This window comes from Acanthaster planci, linkage group LG04 (assembly GCF_054643075.1).
Source record: "Acanthaster planci isolate LZ-2023a linkage group LG04, COTS_SCS, whole genome shotgun sequence".
Classification (NCBI taxonomy): domain Eukaryota; kingdom Metazoa; phylum Echinodermata; class Asteroidea; order Valvatida; family Acanthasteridae; genus Acanthaster; species Acanthaster planci.
The window spans coordinates 23,059,185-23,078,524 of record NC_141780.1 but is presented as its reverse complement, the minus strand read 5'-3'; the positions used below and the strand labels follow the sequence as shown (position 1 = coordinate 23,078,524).

The window sequence follows — 19,340 nt, the reverse complement described above, 5'->3', positions numbered from 1 at the left end:
CAAATTTCTCGAGCCCAAATCGTTAATTTTCGGGTAGTGCGTCGTCAATTATCGATTAGTATTGCGTGTATATCAAGTGCTCCTCCTTGCCCAATAGCAAATTTCCAGAAAAGGGCTCCAATATGTATTTTTTGCAAATTGATCTCAAGTATTGAACTAGTCTGGTTCCCTGCCAAAAGATTCCCTGACGACTCTTGAATGTTAATCGACACAGTAGTCGGAGATTCTTGGTTTGGGAACCAGACTAATATTGAATATATGTGCACGTTGCGTCTTAGCCTTTGATCAAGGCGCCCGCGGCGAAACGGATAGTCGCTCAAGGGCGAGAACTAGAAGCTGGAGGAGACTAGTTTAAACACCAAATAAGCGCACGAACAAAGACTACACGACATCCCGCACGCACGCCCCGAAGGGTGCACTTTTTTTTCAGGCCAGAAATATGTCTGCCGAGCTCAAAATATTCTATATTAGAGGGTCCTGAGAAGCATGGAACTGGGGGATTGAAGAAATATGGCACTGAACCTCTGGCCGGACTCAGGGCTTCCAATTCTGAGCAATTTGGATGCAATCGGGTTTGAAAGTAGCACTATTTGAGCCATTTTGCCGGGGGAGGGTTTTTCAAAATGGCTACTTTTCTGCACAGGGACATTTTCTGCATTTTAAGGGTGGTCTGCTTCTGGTGAAAATTTCTCAAAAATTCATCGGTCAACCCCCCCGAAAATTGAAAGGAAAATGAAAGAGGACATGTGGAACATCATTTTTCTGTGCAGCCTGAACAACTGTGAGAGTTGTGAGTATTTTTAAAATATTTGTGAAGTATGGGGATTTATCGCTGCTGTCTATGGGAATTTGTTTTTAGTGGTGCACACCCAAGGCTTATGAAGAGCGCCGCCTTGTCCGAGACTTTCCGTTTTGAACAGCGCCACCATTAAAGACGGCGAGTGCTCCTGCCCTCCCAGCCTATTTCTTGTAATTCTGAGGCCTACTCGAATGGACTCTAATCAAAATCAAATCTAAATAATTTTACGCGCAGTTTAGACAGTTAACAGGTCTCCTTTAAAGCGATCTTTCTGATCATTTTATTACGCACTCATTTGAAAACGGTTATGCTTCACAATTAATACCAGACGCAGTGTGTATGTACTACAAACACATTGCACGAGAGTATAGGTAATACCATAAATCAACAAGCCTTTTGTAGACTACTGTTCCATTGCTAAATGGTCTAAAGTTGTCAAAGAAGAAAAACCTGATTTGAAATTTTCCAACTTTGTTTGTAAAGCGCTGTGCTCTTAGTAGAGCCCTCACCAAAAGCTTATTATTATTATTATTAAATTCAATTTATATAGCGCTCATTTCATTAAAAATGTTCAGGAGTGCTTAACAATATTTTTAAAAATACCTATTAGAACAACTATTTACAAAAATGTACCGAAAAGAATTAAAATAAACACAATTTAACATTGATTTAAAAGTTTAAACCAAACATGGTGGGACTTCCACAAGCGGCCAGCACCAACTCTCCCTCCAACGACCCACCGTGCGTCCAAGACTCATCCTTGTGCCCGAAAACTGGAAGCACTCTCCAAGAGAACACCCAGATTCTCCCAGACAGGTCCAACAAAATTAAAGACGACAAAATTACAATCAAAATTAACAACCACCCAGAGCCTAGAAATTAATAATATGCTTTTTTTAAAAAGACATGTTTTTAACATTGATTTAAAAGTAATGACACTGGTAGCACTTCTTATATTACATGGAAGCTTATTCCAGAGATGTGGCGCACAATACTCAAATGCTCGATCTCCGAGGGTAGCCTTAGCCCGACCTGATGGATAATTGAGGAGGACAGCATCACTGGAACTACGAAGATGGTAACGGTTCCGAGGCCTTACGGAGACAAGCTGAGTTAAGCATTGAGGAGCTAAATCATGTAAGACTTTGTATGTCATCAACAAAATTTTAAATTCAATTCTATATAAAACCGGAAGCCAATGTAAATCAATAAGAAGAGGAGTAATTCGACAAAATGTCGGTGTCTTGTAGACGAGTCGTGCACAAGCATTTGTACCCTTTAGAGCTGATTAATATGAGTACTGGGTAAGCCATAAAACAAACTATTACAGTAATCCAATCTACTTGAGATAAATGCATGAATCAGTGTCTCAGTACATTCCTCGGAGAGATATTTCCGAATGTGCCTAACATTATGCAGATAATAGAATGCGCTACCACAAACCTTATTAATATGAGTTTTCATAGACATATTGGCATCAAACCAGGTACCTAAGTTACCAGCTGTAGCCAAGGGTGAAATGACAGATTCCCCAACATGAATACCATCCAAAGTTACCTTGGATATTTGTTGACGAGTGCCAATAATGATAAATTCTGTTTTATTGTCATTCAAAAATAATCCTTTATTAAACATCCATTGTCTGACATCGTGTATGCAAGCCTCCATAACTGACAGGGCAAATTCCTTACTACCACTTTCATCTGGACAAAAAGATAAATACAACTGAGTATCGTCAGCATAGCAATGGATTCTTGGGTGATGAGCATTGACGATGTCAAACAACTGACTAGTGTACAAGATCCTTGAGGAACACCCCATTCAAGATTACGTTTACTAGATAGTTTACCATTGACCAAAACCCTTTGAGATCTACCACCCAAATATGAGTTAAACAAGTTGAGGGCAGTGCCGATAATTTTAAAACGTGACTGGAGTAAACTCAAACGAACATCATGATCTAATGTGTCGAAAGCTGCGCTCAAATCTAATAATACCAGAAGTGTAACGTGTTTGCTGTTCACGGCCATCAACAAATCATTTTGATGTAGTACCTTGAGCAAATTTCATTCCCATATTCAAGCCTGATGGAAGGGGGAAACCACCATTGGCTTGCCTGAAAACTTTTGGCCAATTAAATTATTTTGACTAGTGGGTGTAATGTGGTATTACAAGACAGGAGAGTGATGGGCTGCTTGGCGAAATTTTGAAAGTCAAATTTCTTTTTGGTCCAGCATAGAGTCCGAGTTTCAAAACATGAGTACTATACTGCGTCCCCTCCCCCTTCAAGAGCAAACCCTGTGTGCGAGTTTCGAACCTATAGTTAGCCAACCTAACCCTAATCAACAGAAATGAACCCTATAGTTTGCAGTCGCTAGTCACAAGTGATTATTTCCGGCAGTTGAAGAAGATGGAAATTCACAGACGTTAGCCTAATGGCCAAACTACACAGTTATGCACTATCAGCCCCACCCGAGGTCATAGGCCCATAACCTGGAGGGGAGAGAACCTTTTCCAATTTTTCACGTTTTCGGGGGGGGGACTAAAGGATGCATGTCAGTATAAATAGGCCGAAAACTGCTTGCACAGGCCAAATCGCAATTATTTGGTATGCACTCAAATTTTCTACAAAATAGGGCATTTTGTGGCCCATGAACTTGAAGATTTGTAGAAAAGACAGGTTTAGGCGGGCAAAGAGAATACCAGCTTGCGTCAGAGTGAGATCGGGAAGAAATGGGTGCCTGAAAACGGTCTATTTTTCAAGCAGTGTCGGCATCGATATTTCAAAATGACCAGGGGCGAGAAGACTGCATTTTTAGGGGTGACCTTCCGCGGAAATAAATATCTTCAGAAGTCATCGGTTAATGAATGGAAATTTGACAAGAAAATGAAAAATCAGAAACTGGGCTTTGATTTGTCGTGCGTCTCAAACGCCTGAGAAACCGGTAAGTATTTTTCCTGATTTGTTTGAATTTCGGGTATTTATCACTGTTGGCTGGGGCAGTTTATTTTACTGGCCTGCAACCTATAGGGGTCCAGACCAGTAAATCAGTTGCCACAGACAACAGGGATAAATATCCCCAATTAAGAAAATCAGGAAAAATACAAGTTTCACAGGTGTTCAGAAAAAAAACCTTTTTAGCTTGTTATGGTTGACCTGTGAAAACAAATGACACTGCGTTCGATTTGGATGCTTCCATATTTATTTGAACAGATAAAATCAGAGAAAACATGTTTTTTCCTTGGAGGTGCTCCTTAAAATCAGGAACATGTTGTGGTTAAACAAGTTCCCCATATTGTCCCCAGGGTCGTAATGTAAACAGCACATGAACAAATCATAAATGGAAGATCTTCAAACAAGGTGAAACAGTCTTCCATTAAGTAGAAAGTTCTTTCTCTCCTAATTCTGACAAAACAGTGAAATTTAAGGGTAAAATTGCTGTTTGAGCATTCCGAAATCCACTCCACGATCATATGTATGAAGATAGTATGAACATATGAATAATGTTAGCTATGGATGAGTTTTGACATATTTCTATGATATACCTTGTAGTATTGTATTCAGGCTTATAAGTAATAAAACGCTTTAGTAGTGACTTGCTGACTTATTAACCAGTCTGTGGGAACAAGCCGACGTCTGTAAGATACGTCTGTAAGGGCGCGTCTATTTTCCACAAGTCTGAGGCAACAGCAGGACAAAGACTCGACGCTGCAGTGGCACGGCACGACAGCTCGCCGGCATGACGCAAACTTTCGTTGCGACGGCACGACGCAACAGCACAACGTGCAAACAAGCGGCATGACGCAAAGCTCAATCGGACACGAAAGTGCCACACGACGGCAGGATAATACGATGCTACTGCACGACAAGACGTCATTATACAGATACAGTATAACAGTAACATAGCATCGGGACAAGCGACAATTTTATGCCACTGTAATAAGATAACAAATAGGGTGGCATTGAGAACAACTGCCAGTCTGACGATACTTAAGTCAAGATATGATGTGACATGTTTTACAGGCGTAGTAGTAACTTTGCACTGCAGGGCCTTGACCTTCAGGGTTAAGTCTTGACTTAATACATCTTGATGCAACTCCATTCGCAGTGCCTCTTCTATCATTTCCTATTATATGTTACATCACTTTTTCTGGGTATCACTAAATATGTATCTTTATGTAGGTATGAAATAAACGATTATCTAATGAAAACTGTTCGGAGTAACTTTACTGTGTGAACATTCACATTTCGAATATCTACCACAAAAGCCACATTTTTTTACATCATATTTATCACGTAACAATAGTTGATTAAAGCATGCATCTTCTTGTATACTATGTGATCCTAACTGGCCCTCTCAAGGTTTAAGAGAGGACTCTGAACAACCCTTTTGTAAGGAGTCGTCCTGTACTTCACTTGAAACACTTAAGTGTTGTGGTACCGCCATTTCCCTAAGATACTGGCGATGACGAAATCCTTGCTGCCTTCTGTCGCTCTGCATGGTAGTTGTCCATGTAAGGTTTGACTGCTTTCCACACCTTTAAAATAATTCAAAATAAATGCAAAAAAGCATTTACCATAATTGTTCTCTGATCCAGTACTGGTATTTTTAACGTAAGTTCTCTTTGTGTAGCCTGATAGAATAGGAGCACACAATTCATGTAGGTCTATAGTTTTTAAAAGTCTGAGTGGAAGTCAGAAAACCAATTTTCGCAGGTGAACTCCATTTCTCACAAAGTCATTGGCTTACGCCTTGTTCTACTCAAGTAGGCTTACTGTTTTAGTGCCCAGTTGGCTGTACATATATGACTGTACAACGGTCATGTTCTTACAACGTATCTGGACCTTGAGTCATGGCTCTGGTAGATGCAACCTTGTGTACTTATGGTGCTATAGTGCTAGTACCTGCCAATTAATTAACATCTGAAAAGTACACAAACTCTGTGCTAACCCTAGAAACACAGAACTCAAAGACTTCATCATAGAATCATACAGACTGAGTATTATGGTCTAATTTCTGGTTATTTCGTAAATATTTTCAAGTGAATTTTCTGCTATAATTGGCAAAGATTCTTCGTTACGGTGCACAGGGCATTGAAAAGCTATCCAAAAAATACCAACATGATTTAATTTTGACCTTTTCCTTAAAAAAGCTTTTAAATATTAAAGATGTCACGCGTAATTACAAGACCAAACCGAAAGTATAGGATCTTGCATTTAGGGCCTACACACCTTCTCTTCCCTCAGGAGCTTAGTTGCTGCTTCAATGTCTGGGGCCATGTAGCGATCCTTGTCCCAGGGTCTGTGTGTAAAGACAGTGAAAAAATAACCAGATTATTAGATTCAAGCTGAAATCTGGTATGGATTCAGTCTGTTGGCAATCATATTTTAGCGTCATTTTGCTGGCCATGCTTGGGCAAAATCCTGCCACGCTTAGACAGCCCATAACATAACCGTAATGAAACGCTGCAAAGCTGTTTGGAGTATATCTTGTAAGCTCTTGTAAGTAGTCTCTAACAATGCTATGATACAACTCCTGTTCGCCAAGTTTGCCTCAGAGCATCAAAACACGACATTATTCCACTAAGATCAAGTCAAGGAGAAGTAAGACTTACGCCACTACAGAGCGAACAAGTTGGTAGACTTCCTCCAATGGAGCTGTAGTTTTCAGCGGACGATGGAACTCAATGCCTTGGCACGCTGCCAACAACTCGATGGCCAGAGCTTAAAAAGAAAAATGGGCTGTTTTTAGTTAAAGTTGGAGTTTGTCCAGTAAACGCACAAATAGACTTCGAGAGGGGGCGTTATTTAACATTATCAACTTACAAAGCGCCTACGTTTAAAATCTATTAAAAGTAAAGTCTAAGAGCTTTCGTTCGATTGTCCAAAAATTGAAACTTGCCCAGTTGTCACAGAGTGTCTCGATGCTCGTAACTACAGCCTACAGTGTACATGTACAAGATAGAACAGCACGATAACTGTCGCTCGGTAGGATTGCGACATTAGCGTCGCCCTTCCCTCCTCCACTCTACCCCACCCCCGTGGTGGTAGTTCTCATATCATGTGACTTTATCGCATAGCATTATGACCTCAAATTTCATGTAGCTTTGTAATTATTCTGAATCATTTGTTGCTTGAAATTTGGACTAACTTCCGTGGGACTCAAGATCACACTTTAGTCACGCGTTTCAGTCGAATTGTAAAGGGTGCTTTTGGTAAAGCTTACTTTGTTCCACATGCTCAACTACAGTCAGGCATTTTCTGGCAGAGAATCCTCCCATGCTAACATGATCTTCCTGGTTTGCACTGGTTGGCAGTGAGTCAACAGACGCTGGATGAGTCAGAACTTTGTTTTCAGACACTGGTCAAAGAATAACGACAAGGAAAGGGAAGGATTTACTTCAAAGCAGAGATTTTTATCAAAGCAGTTTATTTTAGAGTGTATGATTGTCACTTTATTATTTTTTATCATCACTTTGAATCAAGCATATGTAGAATGCTGCTGCATGACTGGTTATTATAATAGAATAATGGATCATTGTGTAGACAGGACACCCATACTTGTACTGCACTGGGTTCCGGTTAGATTAACCGGTTGAATCCTTTTCAATCTCATCCATTATGGTAAGTCGGCCCCGAAGTACCTCAAAGACCTGATATGGGTTTATACTTTACCTAATATTCTAACTTTAAAGTTGACCCTAACAGTCCCAAATCCTTCTCTTTTAAAATGAGTTTACGTACAACCTAGGAGTCAGGGTTACTATACAGTAACACTTATCCATCCCACCATCTGTCCAAAGCCAGGTATAGCATATGATGCTTTTACTGTTTACAGCCATCTTCTTTGGGAAAAAGGCTAGTTTTCTTGAGAAATATTGCCCAATCTGGAACTTTATAAATACTGCTAACACGTGTCTTTTTAGCATGTTGACTTAAACTACTCACACCTATAATTAACTATTTTTCTGTTAAAGTAAAACTCTACATAAAGAATAAATTAATATCACATACAATGTATAATAAACGGTGCCCTGTAATCTTCGATAAAGGTCAATACCAACCCCCAGTTTGGGAATTTTGCACGGTCGACAGGTTTTTAGAAATTGAATTTCATCTGTATTCCCCACCGCTTAGTCTGCTCATATCTGTATATGACAATTTATGGATGTAATCATGGTGTCCGCATTTACCCAGAGCAGCTGCCGTGCAGTGAGCGATCATGAAGCCGGAGTTATTCCCACCGTCATTCACCAGAAACGCTGGCAGTTCACTCAGTGCTACATCCAAAGGAAAAAGAGGTTAAAAAACACAACAGAAGTTAGAATAATCATACAAACATGTTGTGAAACCTCTGGGCTTTTCTGCGGTTAATGGGAAAGCTTACGTCCTCAACCTGTTGAAGATTAGAAAAGATCGATTCACAGTTTAGTATAGGCCCTTTTTGTGAATACAGAGGCAACACATCAATCTCTTCCTGAGGTTGGAGGTCTAAGATTCCAACTAACAATCTTTATTTTTCATTTTAAAAAGACATGCAAAGCACTACCACACATTTACCATCTTATGAAGGAACCTTGAATTTCAGAGTCAACTTCAAAGTTCCTTCCTATAGAGCATGATCAGACCTCCAATACTGACGAGCAGTTCCACGGAAGTTTTACTTGTTTGAAATGATATTGGCTCGTGTTATGGCCTTCAGTGTCTGTAACTCCTGGCCTCTGTTTTAAAACCTACAAATAACCTTCACGGGTAATGACCTGTGAACTACATACATGGATTAACAAGTCGCTCAGTTCGGCGTTCACTGATGCATGCCAGTTCACTGACTCCGATGGCCAGATAGTCCAGCACCTGTGATAACAGACCGATCAAAATCATAAACACGGTGTGTGCAGTTTTGTGCAGCACTAAGAAAGTGAAATTCCTCTCGAACTTTGTTGTGTTCTTTCAGAACTTTCTGTGTGAGGCAAATTCGTTGACTCTTAAAGTAAACTGAAAAAATGACATTTTTAAAATCTGGTTTTCATTTTGTATTTCCAAAAATCCGTAGACATCATTGGCCATCCGTGCAAATTACAGGGCACCTGCCAGCACCTGTCAGCATTTTTCAATGTTGGTCACTTCTGTCCAACATACGATCGTAGAATGGCAAAAAATGAACATCCTTGTTTCAGACTGGAACCCATTATCAACAATCCTCGCATATGTTTCCTCCATAGTATTATGGACAAATATGATACATTTGTGTGCACACCTGTCTCATTCAGAGGCCTCAGAACATTGACTTTATAAGCTGGTATGAATTTCCATTAAAAATGGGAAAACATCTATCACTATTTTTCAATTTGTCTGAGCTGATTGTGTTGAGGAAAAAGAAGATACAATTTGCTATTTGTACAAACCTTGGCAGGGTACTCCCCGTGAAAGTTCCCACAAGAAATGGTTTTTTGGCGGTCAGCAAATACCATCTACATAGTCAACAACCGATAAGAAGTGTTAGAAGAGTCGAATTTTCTCTTTGAAATTTAAAGCCACAAAAATTAACATTAATATTTGGACAATCTGTTTCATTTAAACACAGCAACACAATGGCCTCATGTCAATTTTCAGCTAATTTGTGCAATACTAAAGAACAAAATGTTTGTAATTTCTCCCTTCAGTAAAGAACAGTCCTCGTAAATAATAATTGTTGTCTTCCATTGCATCTGAATCGCCGTTTGCACCAAGGGACACACACATAATTATAATAAGCAATAAAGGTTTAAAGAAAATGCCACTTTAAATAAACATATTTAATAGATTTGCTCGATATATGTACTGCTAAGCAAAACGACATCACAGCAGCAAAATAATTCAGAGACTGGAACTAAATTACTTTATCCCAGGGGGATAAGAAAAAAGCCCTGTCACGCTGATATCCCCCTTCCCTTTACAAAGATACCGGATTGTCAGTTGCGCTGTTCAGTTCGGTGGTCAAAACGCCTCGCACAAACTCAATGGTGTCGTTGACAATACCATGAACCTGAGCAAAGCAAATGGTTTAATATATACTGATTGTAAAGATGTTTGGCACACGTACGAGGCATGGAATATTTAATTTGCTTTTCGCTAGGTGGCTGTGTGAATTGGATAAATAAATGGAAACGCCTCCCAAATCACTTAGAGCAATAACTGTAACGCATCCCAAATCACTTAGAGCAATAACTGTAACGCATCCCAAATCACTTAGAGCAATAACTGTAACGCATCCCAAATTACTTAGAGCAACGTGGTACCAACGCCTTTTTATTATTGCATTTTGGCTGATTTTGCCTGATCCGGTTAAAGGCTTTGGGAAGAAAAGTCCACAGATGTCGTTTAATCTTAAGGGAATCGATGCCTGAGACTAAAAAAGATCAGGTGTTGCTGCAGAAAATACTGTACTTCGTGCCTATGTGTTAAATTATGTATTTGACAGGCTGATCATCTGCAGTGCCACAAAATTGTGTCTAGTCAGTTCATCTCTATATACCTGCGGACAGCAACGCAGAGTGTATGCATCTTGCACACGGTCACACAGTTGGTCAAAAATTTGGGAGGGGTGGACATCTGAAGCCAGCAGAGAACGTAGGTTGCTGGCCACTAGCATTTGACCCTTGTGGGGTCTTGCTGCATGGATTTCTGTATACAAAAAAAGAGATTTAACTTGCGTATGAAGAGCCCCGTGCTGATTGGAATTGCCAACCAATGGTAGAACTGTCAAGCAGCCAAAGAGTTTGAGTCTCAAAAGTGATGCATGGCGTCTCTAGCCAATGTTATGTTTAATGGATGTATACACCAAATATTTTCTAAATTGGTGTCAACCGTCATTAATGGTGTAAGATTCTGTTTATAATTTTTGAGAGGGTTGTTCATGATTTGTATGGTTTGTGGCCCTTTATTTCTCTGACTATAATGAACTTACGACTATCAAAAGCAGCGTTTGTTCCTTTCAGAACATCCAATGTCAGAGCGGCAACAACGTCAGCCTGGCGTGCAATAGCTGCTGCTCGCTCAACGGCTAAAATAAAAGACGATTTAGTATGTTTCATTTCATCAAAATGTCTTGGGAAAATTCAAATTATGTGATAAAATTGAAGTGAGCACAATAAGTAATCAGGTGAAACAAGTTCGTGTGCATATCATACAAACGTGCCTGATGCTCTTGAGACTGATGCAGTTTACCAAAACATGCCTCCTACTACGTAACACGTATACGGTGCATAAATTAGTTACATCCTCCAATGCGTACTTGCAATGCGTAACACACAACCGTTGATGAACGAGGCCTTTGAAGCAAACTTTGCCATGCTACAAGCGTTCCCTTATTACTGTAAACAAGCAGAAGGCTGGATTACACCTGCGGGAAATACTGACATAATACTTTCCTATAGTAAGGATCGTAAACCTGGCTTACTAGCGAAATACAATGACATATTACTGGCAAGCTTTGAATCATGCATGGCACAGCATAAAGCCCAGCTTATCAACTGTGCTGAATTGTCAGACTGAATGCTAGACTAGAATATAGAGTTTATGTAGAAGCACTCCCTCTACAAAGAGAGATACAACAAAGACTTCATCTTAGAACTTACCCTCAGTGCCGAGTGCAGTGATCAGCTGTGCACCGTTGATCAACGCAAGACCCTGTTCAGAGAAATCGCAACGGTCAGTAGTTTTTCAGTACAATTTGTATCGAAGTCAAGCACAAGCTGAAATTCACGTTTAACATTTTCCGTGTGTTTAACGACCACGTGATATTGCTTTGTAATCATTTTCAGTTGATCGATCAAAAATAAGGTGCGACAGGGTTTGGCAGACAAGCGTCAACTACAGGGCCTGGCAAGAATCAGATGATTAACATCGAATCTAAGGAAAGATTACTACGTGTACCTCCTTCGGGCCAAGTACAATCGGTTCTACCCCATGCATCTTCAGGATCTGTTTGAGAGAAACATCTAGATGTCATATTATATACCACCAGCTTTATTTGGATTGAGGCTTAATTGAAGAGGGAGCAAATCTCCTTGCATTACCTTATAAGCACTGAATATTTTTAGTGATTTGGAGTTTGTGGACAATATTTGCGAACTGCGAAAAACTACTGACATTTGAAAAAATTAATCTGAAAACGGTACAGTTTAACAATGCTGTTCGGCTTGGGCAAGTTAAAAAGGTCACAAACGTTGAGTGCGTGCCTCAAGCAGTAAGACATACAACTGGGGCTAATCACTTTCTAAAAGCTAGAAAAAACCTGAATTAGGTTGAAGACCTCACCGTTTTAGCATCACCCCATCCTGTACGAGGACTCCACATCTTGCCTTCTCCCATCATCCCCAGGGCAAGATGACTCAAGGGAGCCAAGTCACCACTTGCACCAACGGTACCCTTCTCTGGAACTAAGGGCAAGCAGGACGCTGAAGAAGAAGAAAAAATTAGCCTTAAAAAGAAGCAGAACTTTGAACAATAGAGGCCCCACCCCCCTTGGTGTGCCGCAGGAGTTACTTTTAAAATGATCTTGCATAAATGGGTAGTCCAGAACTGTACCCGTGATTATGTTCACGTGCATAACGTTTGTGTAGATTTTATTGAAAGGATTTTAAATTAATTTGGACTAGGGGTTAATAATGAGGAGATGGTATAAAGAACAAATCTTACAATTGAAGGCATCGATCATGCTTCTAAGGTTCTTAGGAGATAGCCCACTATGCCCCTTTGCAATCACATTGATGCGTAAGGCCAGCAAGCGTCGAGTACGTTCAGGGGTGAGCGGTTCACCCACCCCAGCGGCATGAGAGCGGATCAGGTTCTCCTGCATCTCACTGTCAGAAAGAAAATACATTTAGCGAGATTGTGAGCATTGTGAGCATATTTCGTTTCTCAAATTTAACCATGAAGTTTGTACTGTTGCCAGTATTGTTGATTTGTGTTCAACGCATTGAATAACTGGTAATGTAATTAACAGATTAAAAGCAACAGACACCTATTAACCTCTGTAATATTGCTCAAAGTAAATGTACTTACGTTCAATTTCAGTTTATCACTGCTATTCAATGCATTTTCAAACAACCAGTGTACAAATTCATCAGTGGGGCATTATGATTATTGAACGAAAAAACGAAACGGCTCGTATTAGTCTTAAGAAACCCCACAGAACCATTATCCTACTTTTTCCATTTTAGCACACCTACTTGAGTTTTTCAGGAGGGACAACCACAGTAGAGAACTTTCCAAAGCCTGTTGTCACACCGTACACCACTACAAGAAAATCAGAATATTCAAATGTTATTTACAAAAATGGCGAAGCCATTCTTCGCTTTATTTTGCGGTTGAAACAAAAATATGATTCGAAGGATGCTTAAAGTAACACCTGTGAGACAATCCAAACGTGTTCAAATGCTATCCTTTTTCATATATTTGTTGATTATAAATTCACCTAAATATTTTGCTTAGTATCATGCACTGAACTGTTGAATGGTTTATGACCAGAATTGACTCCAATAAACAAAATATGCTGAATCGATGATGCTATGTACACATTACAGATTCGAGTTTCCTATCACAAATTGTATCATCAACTGATTAAAGAATACAGAGTCTTCATGAAATAAAGTAAAAACTGACCTCTGTTTTCTTCCACAATCTTTTCCAGTAGATTCCTTGCCGCTGTGACTTTCTCCCATGCTTCGTCCGTCAACTGAGAAAAAAAGGTGTGTCATTTTATAATGCTGTCAGGTTCAATAATGGTTTCAATTAATTTAAATTAAATAAATATTTTACCCAAATGAGTGGTGAATAACGTTTATAAAATTTAAGAAAATAATACATTCTTTACGTTCCAAATCTATTTTATACAGTAACAGATTTTATATTGTCGTGTTAATTATCCTCTACGTGATGAATGTTTTATGTGGTTTAATGCTGCTATGAAAACTTCCGTTGAAATATACAATCATATGGTAGTGTGCATCTACCATTATTTTAACGGTCCATCATATCACAGACTGTCAAGCTGATATTAAATTTATGGTGAACACATGTCCCCACCTTGATGTTATATTTGCCTTCACCAAGCTTAATCATATCATCAGTGGAAAGGCTGTATCCATCGAGACTCAGGTACTGCGAATCAGCAAAGACAATTCACATATTAAGAGAGATAGAGCCGGAAATGTGAATTAAACATGTATGCAAACTATCACCGAGTTAAGAACACATCTTGCATCGTGGTTTTGTTTTTCAGACACTCCACTTCCGTATTAACTTTAAGCTTGATATGTAGGTCAAATTGGGCAGAAATTATTTTACCGCAACTGGGCTAAACCTGAATGACGATGTTTATTAAAAATTGCAGTATCCAGATTACTCACAAAATTGTTAAATGATAACAATGACACTAATGAGGATCTACAAAGTGCTAGAATTTATTAACTTTCGTGCGCACTGTACAAAATATTGACGTGGATAATCATTAATACGTAATAAATCTAGGGTAACAAAATTAATTTACCTCTGAAGGCGACTTGTACGTTGCGTCTCTGTGATTTGTGTAAAATGAAACTGTAGTCAAGGAGGAAACGCCACTTACGTTAAACTTTACTCTGTGGAAATTACATAAAATATGACTTCTGGGAGTCTACTAGGCTTGTCGTACAAATTTTGCATTCTGTACTCTCTCCCAAATTAGGTCCATGTAATGATAATACAAAGTATGTACCAAATTCACAGCTCTAAATATCATTACCAGAAAAACATAAAAACAAGCACAATAGGCCAACACAAACGTGTTAAATAAACAACAAAAATATTAAGAAAAAACAAACATTCAATTTTTGTGCATGAGGTCTAGGAAAACGAGGGTCTTCATGGAAAGCCTAAAATACACTCGTACTCCGCCCCCTCAAAGCTACTAGAAGTGTGTTCCAGAGATGCAAACCTGCCACTCTGAAGGCTTTGTCACTGACTGTTATTTTTAAAGCTTTGGAGAGAACGTCGGATACGATGAGGAGATTAGCGAAGACCGTATTCGTGAAAACCTGAAACACTGAACAACCGGTGAGTGTGAATGAGCTTAAATTTGTTCAATGAATATTTAGATTGTTCGGAATTCCCTCTTGAAGGCAGATGAAGGTATTTTCGTAAGTATTTCACGAGGAAAAAAATGATATTTTCCAACGACTGAACGCTCTTCGTTGATGGACACTACATACTTCTACTATAGCCTCGATCCATGTGAACGGTTGCTCACACAAATGTGAATTTTCAAAAGCGGGTTAGGGTCACTTGGAACGTTGAAACAACTTTTATATTTTTTCTCACATTAAAAAATATAAAACATATACAAAAGTCAGTGGAATGGTTCCATACTTTACGGAAGCGTATTACTGTTATTGTAAAATACTTGTCATTCTTTAAAACGACTCACTATTTTGTTATACATGTATACCACTTATTATTTCGTTCGGACGATTGACCCATCTCGTTCGAATGACTTACCTCGTTCAAACGAGTCATCTAAATGGCTGTTAGATTCAACTACAATGAGTAAATGGAATGAATGAGTAAATACCTGCTTCATTTTCCACTTCTCATTGTTCTTTTTCCCAAATTTATTGACACAAATCAAACAACGACATATAAAGGTTCCCTTTAAGCTCAGAAAGCTACAAATAAAAAAGTACATCGTGGGAACAAAATATTGCAAAATTCATCCTATAAGTTGTTTCAACAAAATCTGCATTACAAACCACCAAAAAATAAAAAATTCTGAATTACTCAAAACCTGTCAAATTTAGAGTTTAACGTTTTTATCAATAATTATGTATAAGAAGAAACCTTGGGACAAAACGGACGCAAAGCATCTAAACGTTTACAACATATCCATGCTGAAAATCCGCATTTATTCTTAAGATTTAAGGGAAAAGGATACACATCTCGAAGCATCGTGGATGAGGAGACCACGCCATCAGTCGTCTCTTCACTCTTAAGAACTGGAGGGGAAAATGTCAACTGAAAATTGGCAATGCATGAATATTCCAAGGCACTTATGCAGAGTGGTTTTATAAATTTATGAATTTACCATTACTCGGTGATCATTGTTCAACCAATGTGCTGGCATCATAAACAGCAGCTGGAGATTTAGGGGAAATCTTTTTGGTTATTCTTATCAAGAAGTAAATTTTAAAACATTTACATTTTCCATGATGTTCCTGACAAATATTAGAGGGCGCTGTTGCACTGCCGGGTTCACATAATCTGGTTCACGTCATTTGCGGTCGCACTACACACTGTAATTATACGCGGCCAAAGAAAACAGTTCAAATTCGGACAGAAACAGCGCCATCTGTTGACTCTAAGGGAGAGGTTGGCCTCCAGCTTTTTTCACTTGTCTTTTCAAATTTCAAGGGTTTGGCCAAGTGAATTTTTTTTTAATTCGCCCTTCACCGAAAAAACTGGGCCCAAAATAGAAGTGAAACTATGCTCTCAGCTCTCAATGTAGCCGCCCACCTCTATGCAAAATGGGCCCATTGGATGTTTTTTGTTTGAAATAAATTCGTGATTTATGAAAATATCTCTTTGATCACTCCCGATGATGGCACCATGTAGATCACAAAAACTAGTAAGCTCGCGAGTAGAAATCTACCCATTTAGTGAAACACATCCTTTAACATCACCCTGAGGGCGCTTTCTCAGAAAAATTGACTCAAAACGAAGAAAATACATCCAAAATACAGTATCCAATTCCAAAATTTAAATGCCCCTTTTTGTTTTTGTAAAGAAGGATACCGCTTCTTTATTTTGGCAGCGTTTTGTGCGCAGCGTCTGTCCAATTCAGTTAAAGAAGGAATTATACCTCCTCAACAAAAGTACAGGACGAAGTGGAGAAAAAACTACCCTAAAGAAGATGAAAAGACGGGACTATTATTTCAGACTCTCTGATTTCCGTTTTCATTTGGGGAGGGGGTTAAGAAATCATAACCGAATAATCGTGGAATTTCAAAAACTTTTCCAGTCATTATAGGAAAGAAAGGCCAATCTACCTCTCTAAACAGGCACGGTACAAATTCCTTTGATATTTTCGTTAAATCTGTACTCTACTTTTTTAAACTTCTTAAGACAAAAATAGTCAAACAATATACACTTTGATGAACAGCATCGATCTGAATTTTTGAATGGATTTTCAAGGGCAACTTTCTTTCCTGAAAATTGGTGGCATTTTCTCCACAATGGTCTGACTTAATTTGTGCTAAATAGCAAAGGCGATCTCCCGCTCAATGAACGCTGAAGCAGTAGAAACATGCGAGTTGGAAAATGCATCGAAATACACCTGTACATCAATGCAAGTTTCCACAGACTTCCTTTGTGGTCACTAAACGTGTCAATGACTTGCTTTCCTCTCACATTATTCCAACAATAAACAGAATTTTCAACTTCAATATCCTCGTTTATTACAATCACACTTATCACAATAGCATTTTTCATCCAATCACCCAGTGTTCGTTTAGTGCACAAACGCTTCTCTCTAGTTAGGAATATTTTTTCAATGAAAAGCGTTTTCCAGTCCATTTTCTCGAGTTATTTATGAAGGGTAACCGAAAATCCCTTCATCATGTTGTGTTGTGTCGTGTTCGTGAACATAATGGCTGGTAGCGTGTACCTGCAAGCTGCCTATACTGGGGATACTGTAAGCTGTAAATCAGCAAAGGTAAGGTAATGGTTTGGCCTTACAAATGGCCGCCGTGCTTTTTGTGCATATTAGGATGATGCCAGTTATCTTACCATATGTAAAATACTTAAGCAAGCCTACAAAAGGTGAATGATGTCATTACTTTGCAAATATCAACTTCATAAGATCTGCCATGATCTTTTATGAACCACAAGGAGTCAAACTTTCGGAAGCCTAGCGTTTTTTAATTTTTTAATGTGTAGCCTGTGACTTTTTACACGACTGAAAGGTAAACATACATCAGACTGAATAGAGAGTAAGTACTCATTTATCAAAGCACACGCTACATGGCGAATTTTAGTTCCCCTTGAAGAAAATCCTCCAAAGTTAAGATAACCCTTTATTCATATCGTTCCACAGTATGTTGTGTTTTTTTTTTAAATCGCTACCTGCCGCGCCATACCTGTAATACGCAGGTAATCGGCCCTGTGAGAGAAATGGAAACTTCCGAGCGGCAAAATGAAGATCTCGCCAACAACGTCAAAAAAAATGTAAACAGTCGAAATCTTTAACAAATGTTTACGTGAGTTGATTCACAAAACGAAGTCTGAGCCACGATTTCTGTGCGTGTTTTGTCCCTTTTTATGAATTTCATACTTGAGGTCTTAGTGCTCTTGTTTGTAACGGGCCAGCAAAGTGCGTTGGCCGGGTAGGCATAGCAGTACTAGTGATCGGACGCTTATTCACCTTGTAATACGGACAGCCCTGATCGTATCATGAGATTTAACATAATTATTCCTTTTTATAAAACGAAATTATTATTCATTTTACTTGTGTTGAACAATTTTTAGGTATGAAAAGCACACCAACCAATAGCAACACACAGTAAATATTACATGGTCACTTGACAAAAAAATAGGTCTTTTCGTGGTATAATCTGACCAATATTTAATTAGTCACAAAGTTAGACGATTAGTCTTTACGCTGGTGTGATGACTAATTATCATTGGTCTTCAAAAAAGGTTTAATTTGACTATTTTTTGGCGATTAGTAATGCATGAAATCTAATTATCCCTTGAATTTAGTCCCCCAAATGAATTTGTAATTCAGTAAAATTAATCAGTCTTTACATTATTATTGTGACACTAATAATTAATCTGCGACGTCAGTAATTCACGGTTTGTTGTACATTCTCTGCAATTCAATTTTATTAACATAATTGCCAACAATTCACAACTTCACCAAACTGGTGAATGGACAATTACAAGTAATTAATATGTGTAAAGTCAACTAACAGTGCCCAACAAAGTGCTGTATTTATAATTCAACACTTGATAACCAAAACTGTCACAAAATACGTGGAATTGTGTGTTTCACTTTAACAAGTTCTATACGTTTTGAGAACACAGATTTCAGGAATTAAGAACGGCTATTATATACACTGTACATACCATGGCAATTGAAACATCCGATTTTCATTCAAATACAATGAATATTTATGAGTACAAGGTGGAGCATTAATAAGGCCTACATTTTGGGAACCTACTGATTTCGAAGTTCGATATTTTGGAAGAAGTTTGTATTGGGCTTGGCCCACTCTAGAAATAAAAAGGTCAAATTTAGTAGCGCTGCGATGTATCTCATCCCTATATCTGACCAAGTCGCCACCGTACCTGTCCCGGCCAACTGACATCCGAGCGTAGAGCGGTGAAGTGATACGGGCAGACCAACAAGTCTACGCTACCATAACGTTCATGACACGTTAGGCTAGTCTGTGAATGAAACTCGACAGTATATATATATTGAACAGATGTGCATCGTGAAATGCAGCTGGGATTTCGCGTGTTTTGTTT

General features: G+C 38.8%; 2 protein-coding genes across 3 annotated transcripts in view; one reads left to right on the top strand and one right to left on the bottom strand.

Moving 5' to 3' along the window:
- Positions 1–2,093: 2,093 nt before the first annotated feature.
- Positions 2,094–19,340, bottom strand: part of LOC110984516 (histidine ammonia-lyase-like) — a 28,167-nt gene continuing 10,920 nt past the window's right edge. For both annotated transcript variants that reach the window (XM_087135902.1, XM_022244783.2), the window contains exons 3-21: positions 15,751–15,811; positions 14,332–14,359; positions 13,869–13,943; positions 13,446–13,518; positions 13,013–13,079; positions 12,480–12,643; positions 12,099–12,238; positions 11,715–11,762; positions 11,417–11,468; positions 10,747–10,842; positions 10,315–10,463; positions 9,745–9,825; positions 9,206–9,271; positions 8,576–8,654; positions 7,994–8,080; positions 7,027–7,161; positions 6,416–6,524; positions 6,033–6,102; positions 2,094–5,338 (exon numbers count right to left, since the gene is read on the bottom strand). In XM_087135902.1, the coding sequence (XP_086992028.1) occupies positions 5,252–5,338; positions 6,033–6,102; positions 6,416–6,524; positions 7,027–7,161; positions 7,994–8,080; positions 8,576–8,654; positions 9,206–9,271; positions 9,745–9,825; positions 10,315–10,463; positions 10,747–10,842; positions 11,417–11,468; positions 11,715–11,762; positions 12,099–12,238; positions 12,480–12,643; positions 13,013–13,079; positions 13,446–13,518; positions 13,869–13,943; positions 14,332–14,359; positions 15,751–15,811 (1,667 nt within the window). In that variant the 3' untranslated portion in view covers positions 2,094–5,251. The remainder of the gene's footprint in view (positions 5,339–6,032; positions 6,103–6,415; positions 6,525–7,026; positions 7,162–7,993; positions 8,081–8,575; positions 8,655–9,205; positions 9,272–9,744; positions 9,826–10,314; positions 10,464–10,746; positions 10,843–11,416; positions 11,469–11,714; positions 11,763–12,098; positions 12,239–12,479; positions 12,644–13,012; positions 13,080–13,445; positions 13,519–13,868; positions 13,944–14,331; positions 14,360–15,750; positions 15,812–19,340) is intronic.
- LOC110984523 (solute carrier family 33 member 2-like) overlaps positions 17,025–19,340 on the top strand; it is a 23,341-nt gene continuing 21,025 nt past the window's right edge. The window contains exon 1 of the mRNA XM_087135907.1: positions 17,025–17,526. The gene's annotated coding sequence lies outside the window, so the exon portion shown is untranslated. The remainder of the gene's footprint in view (positions 17,527–19,340) is intronic.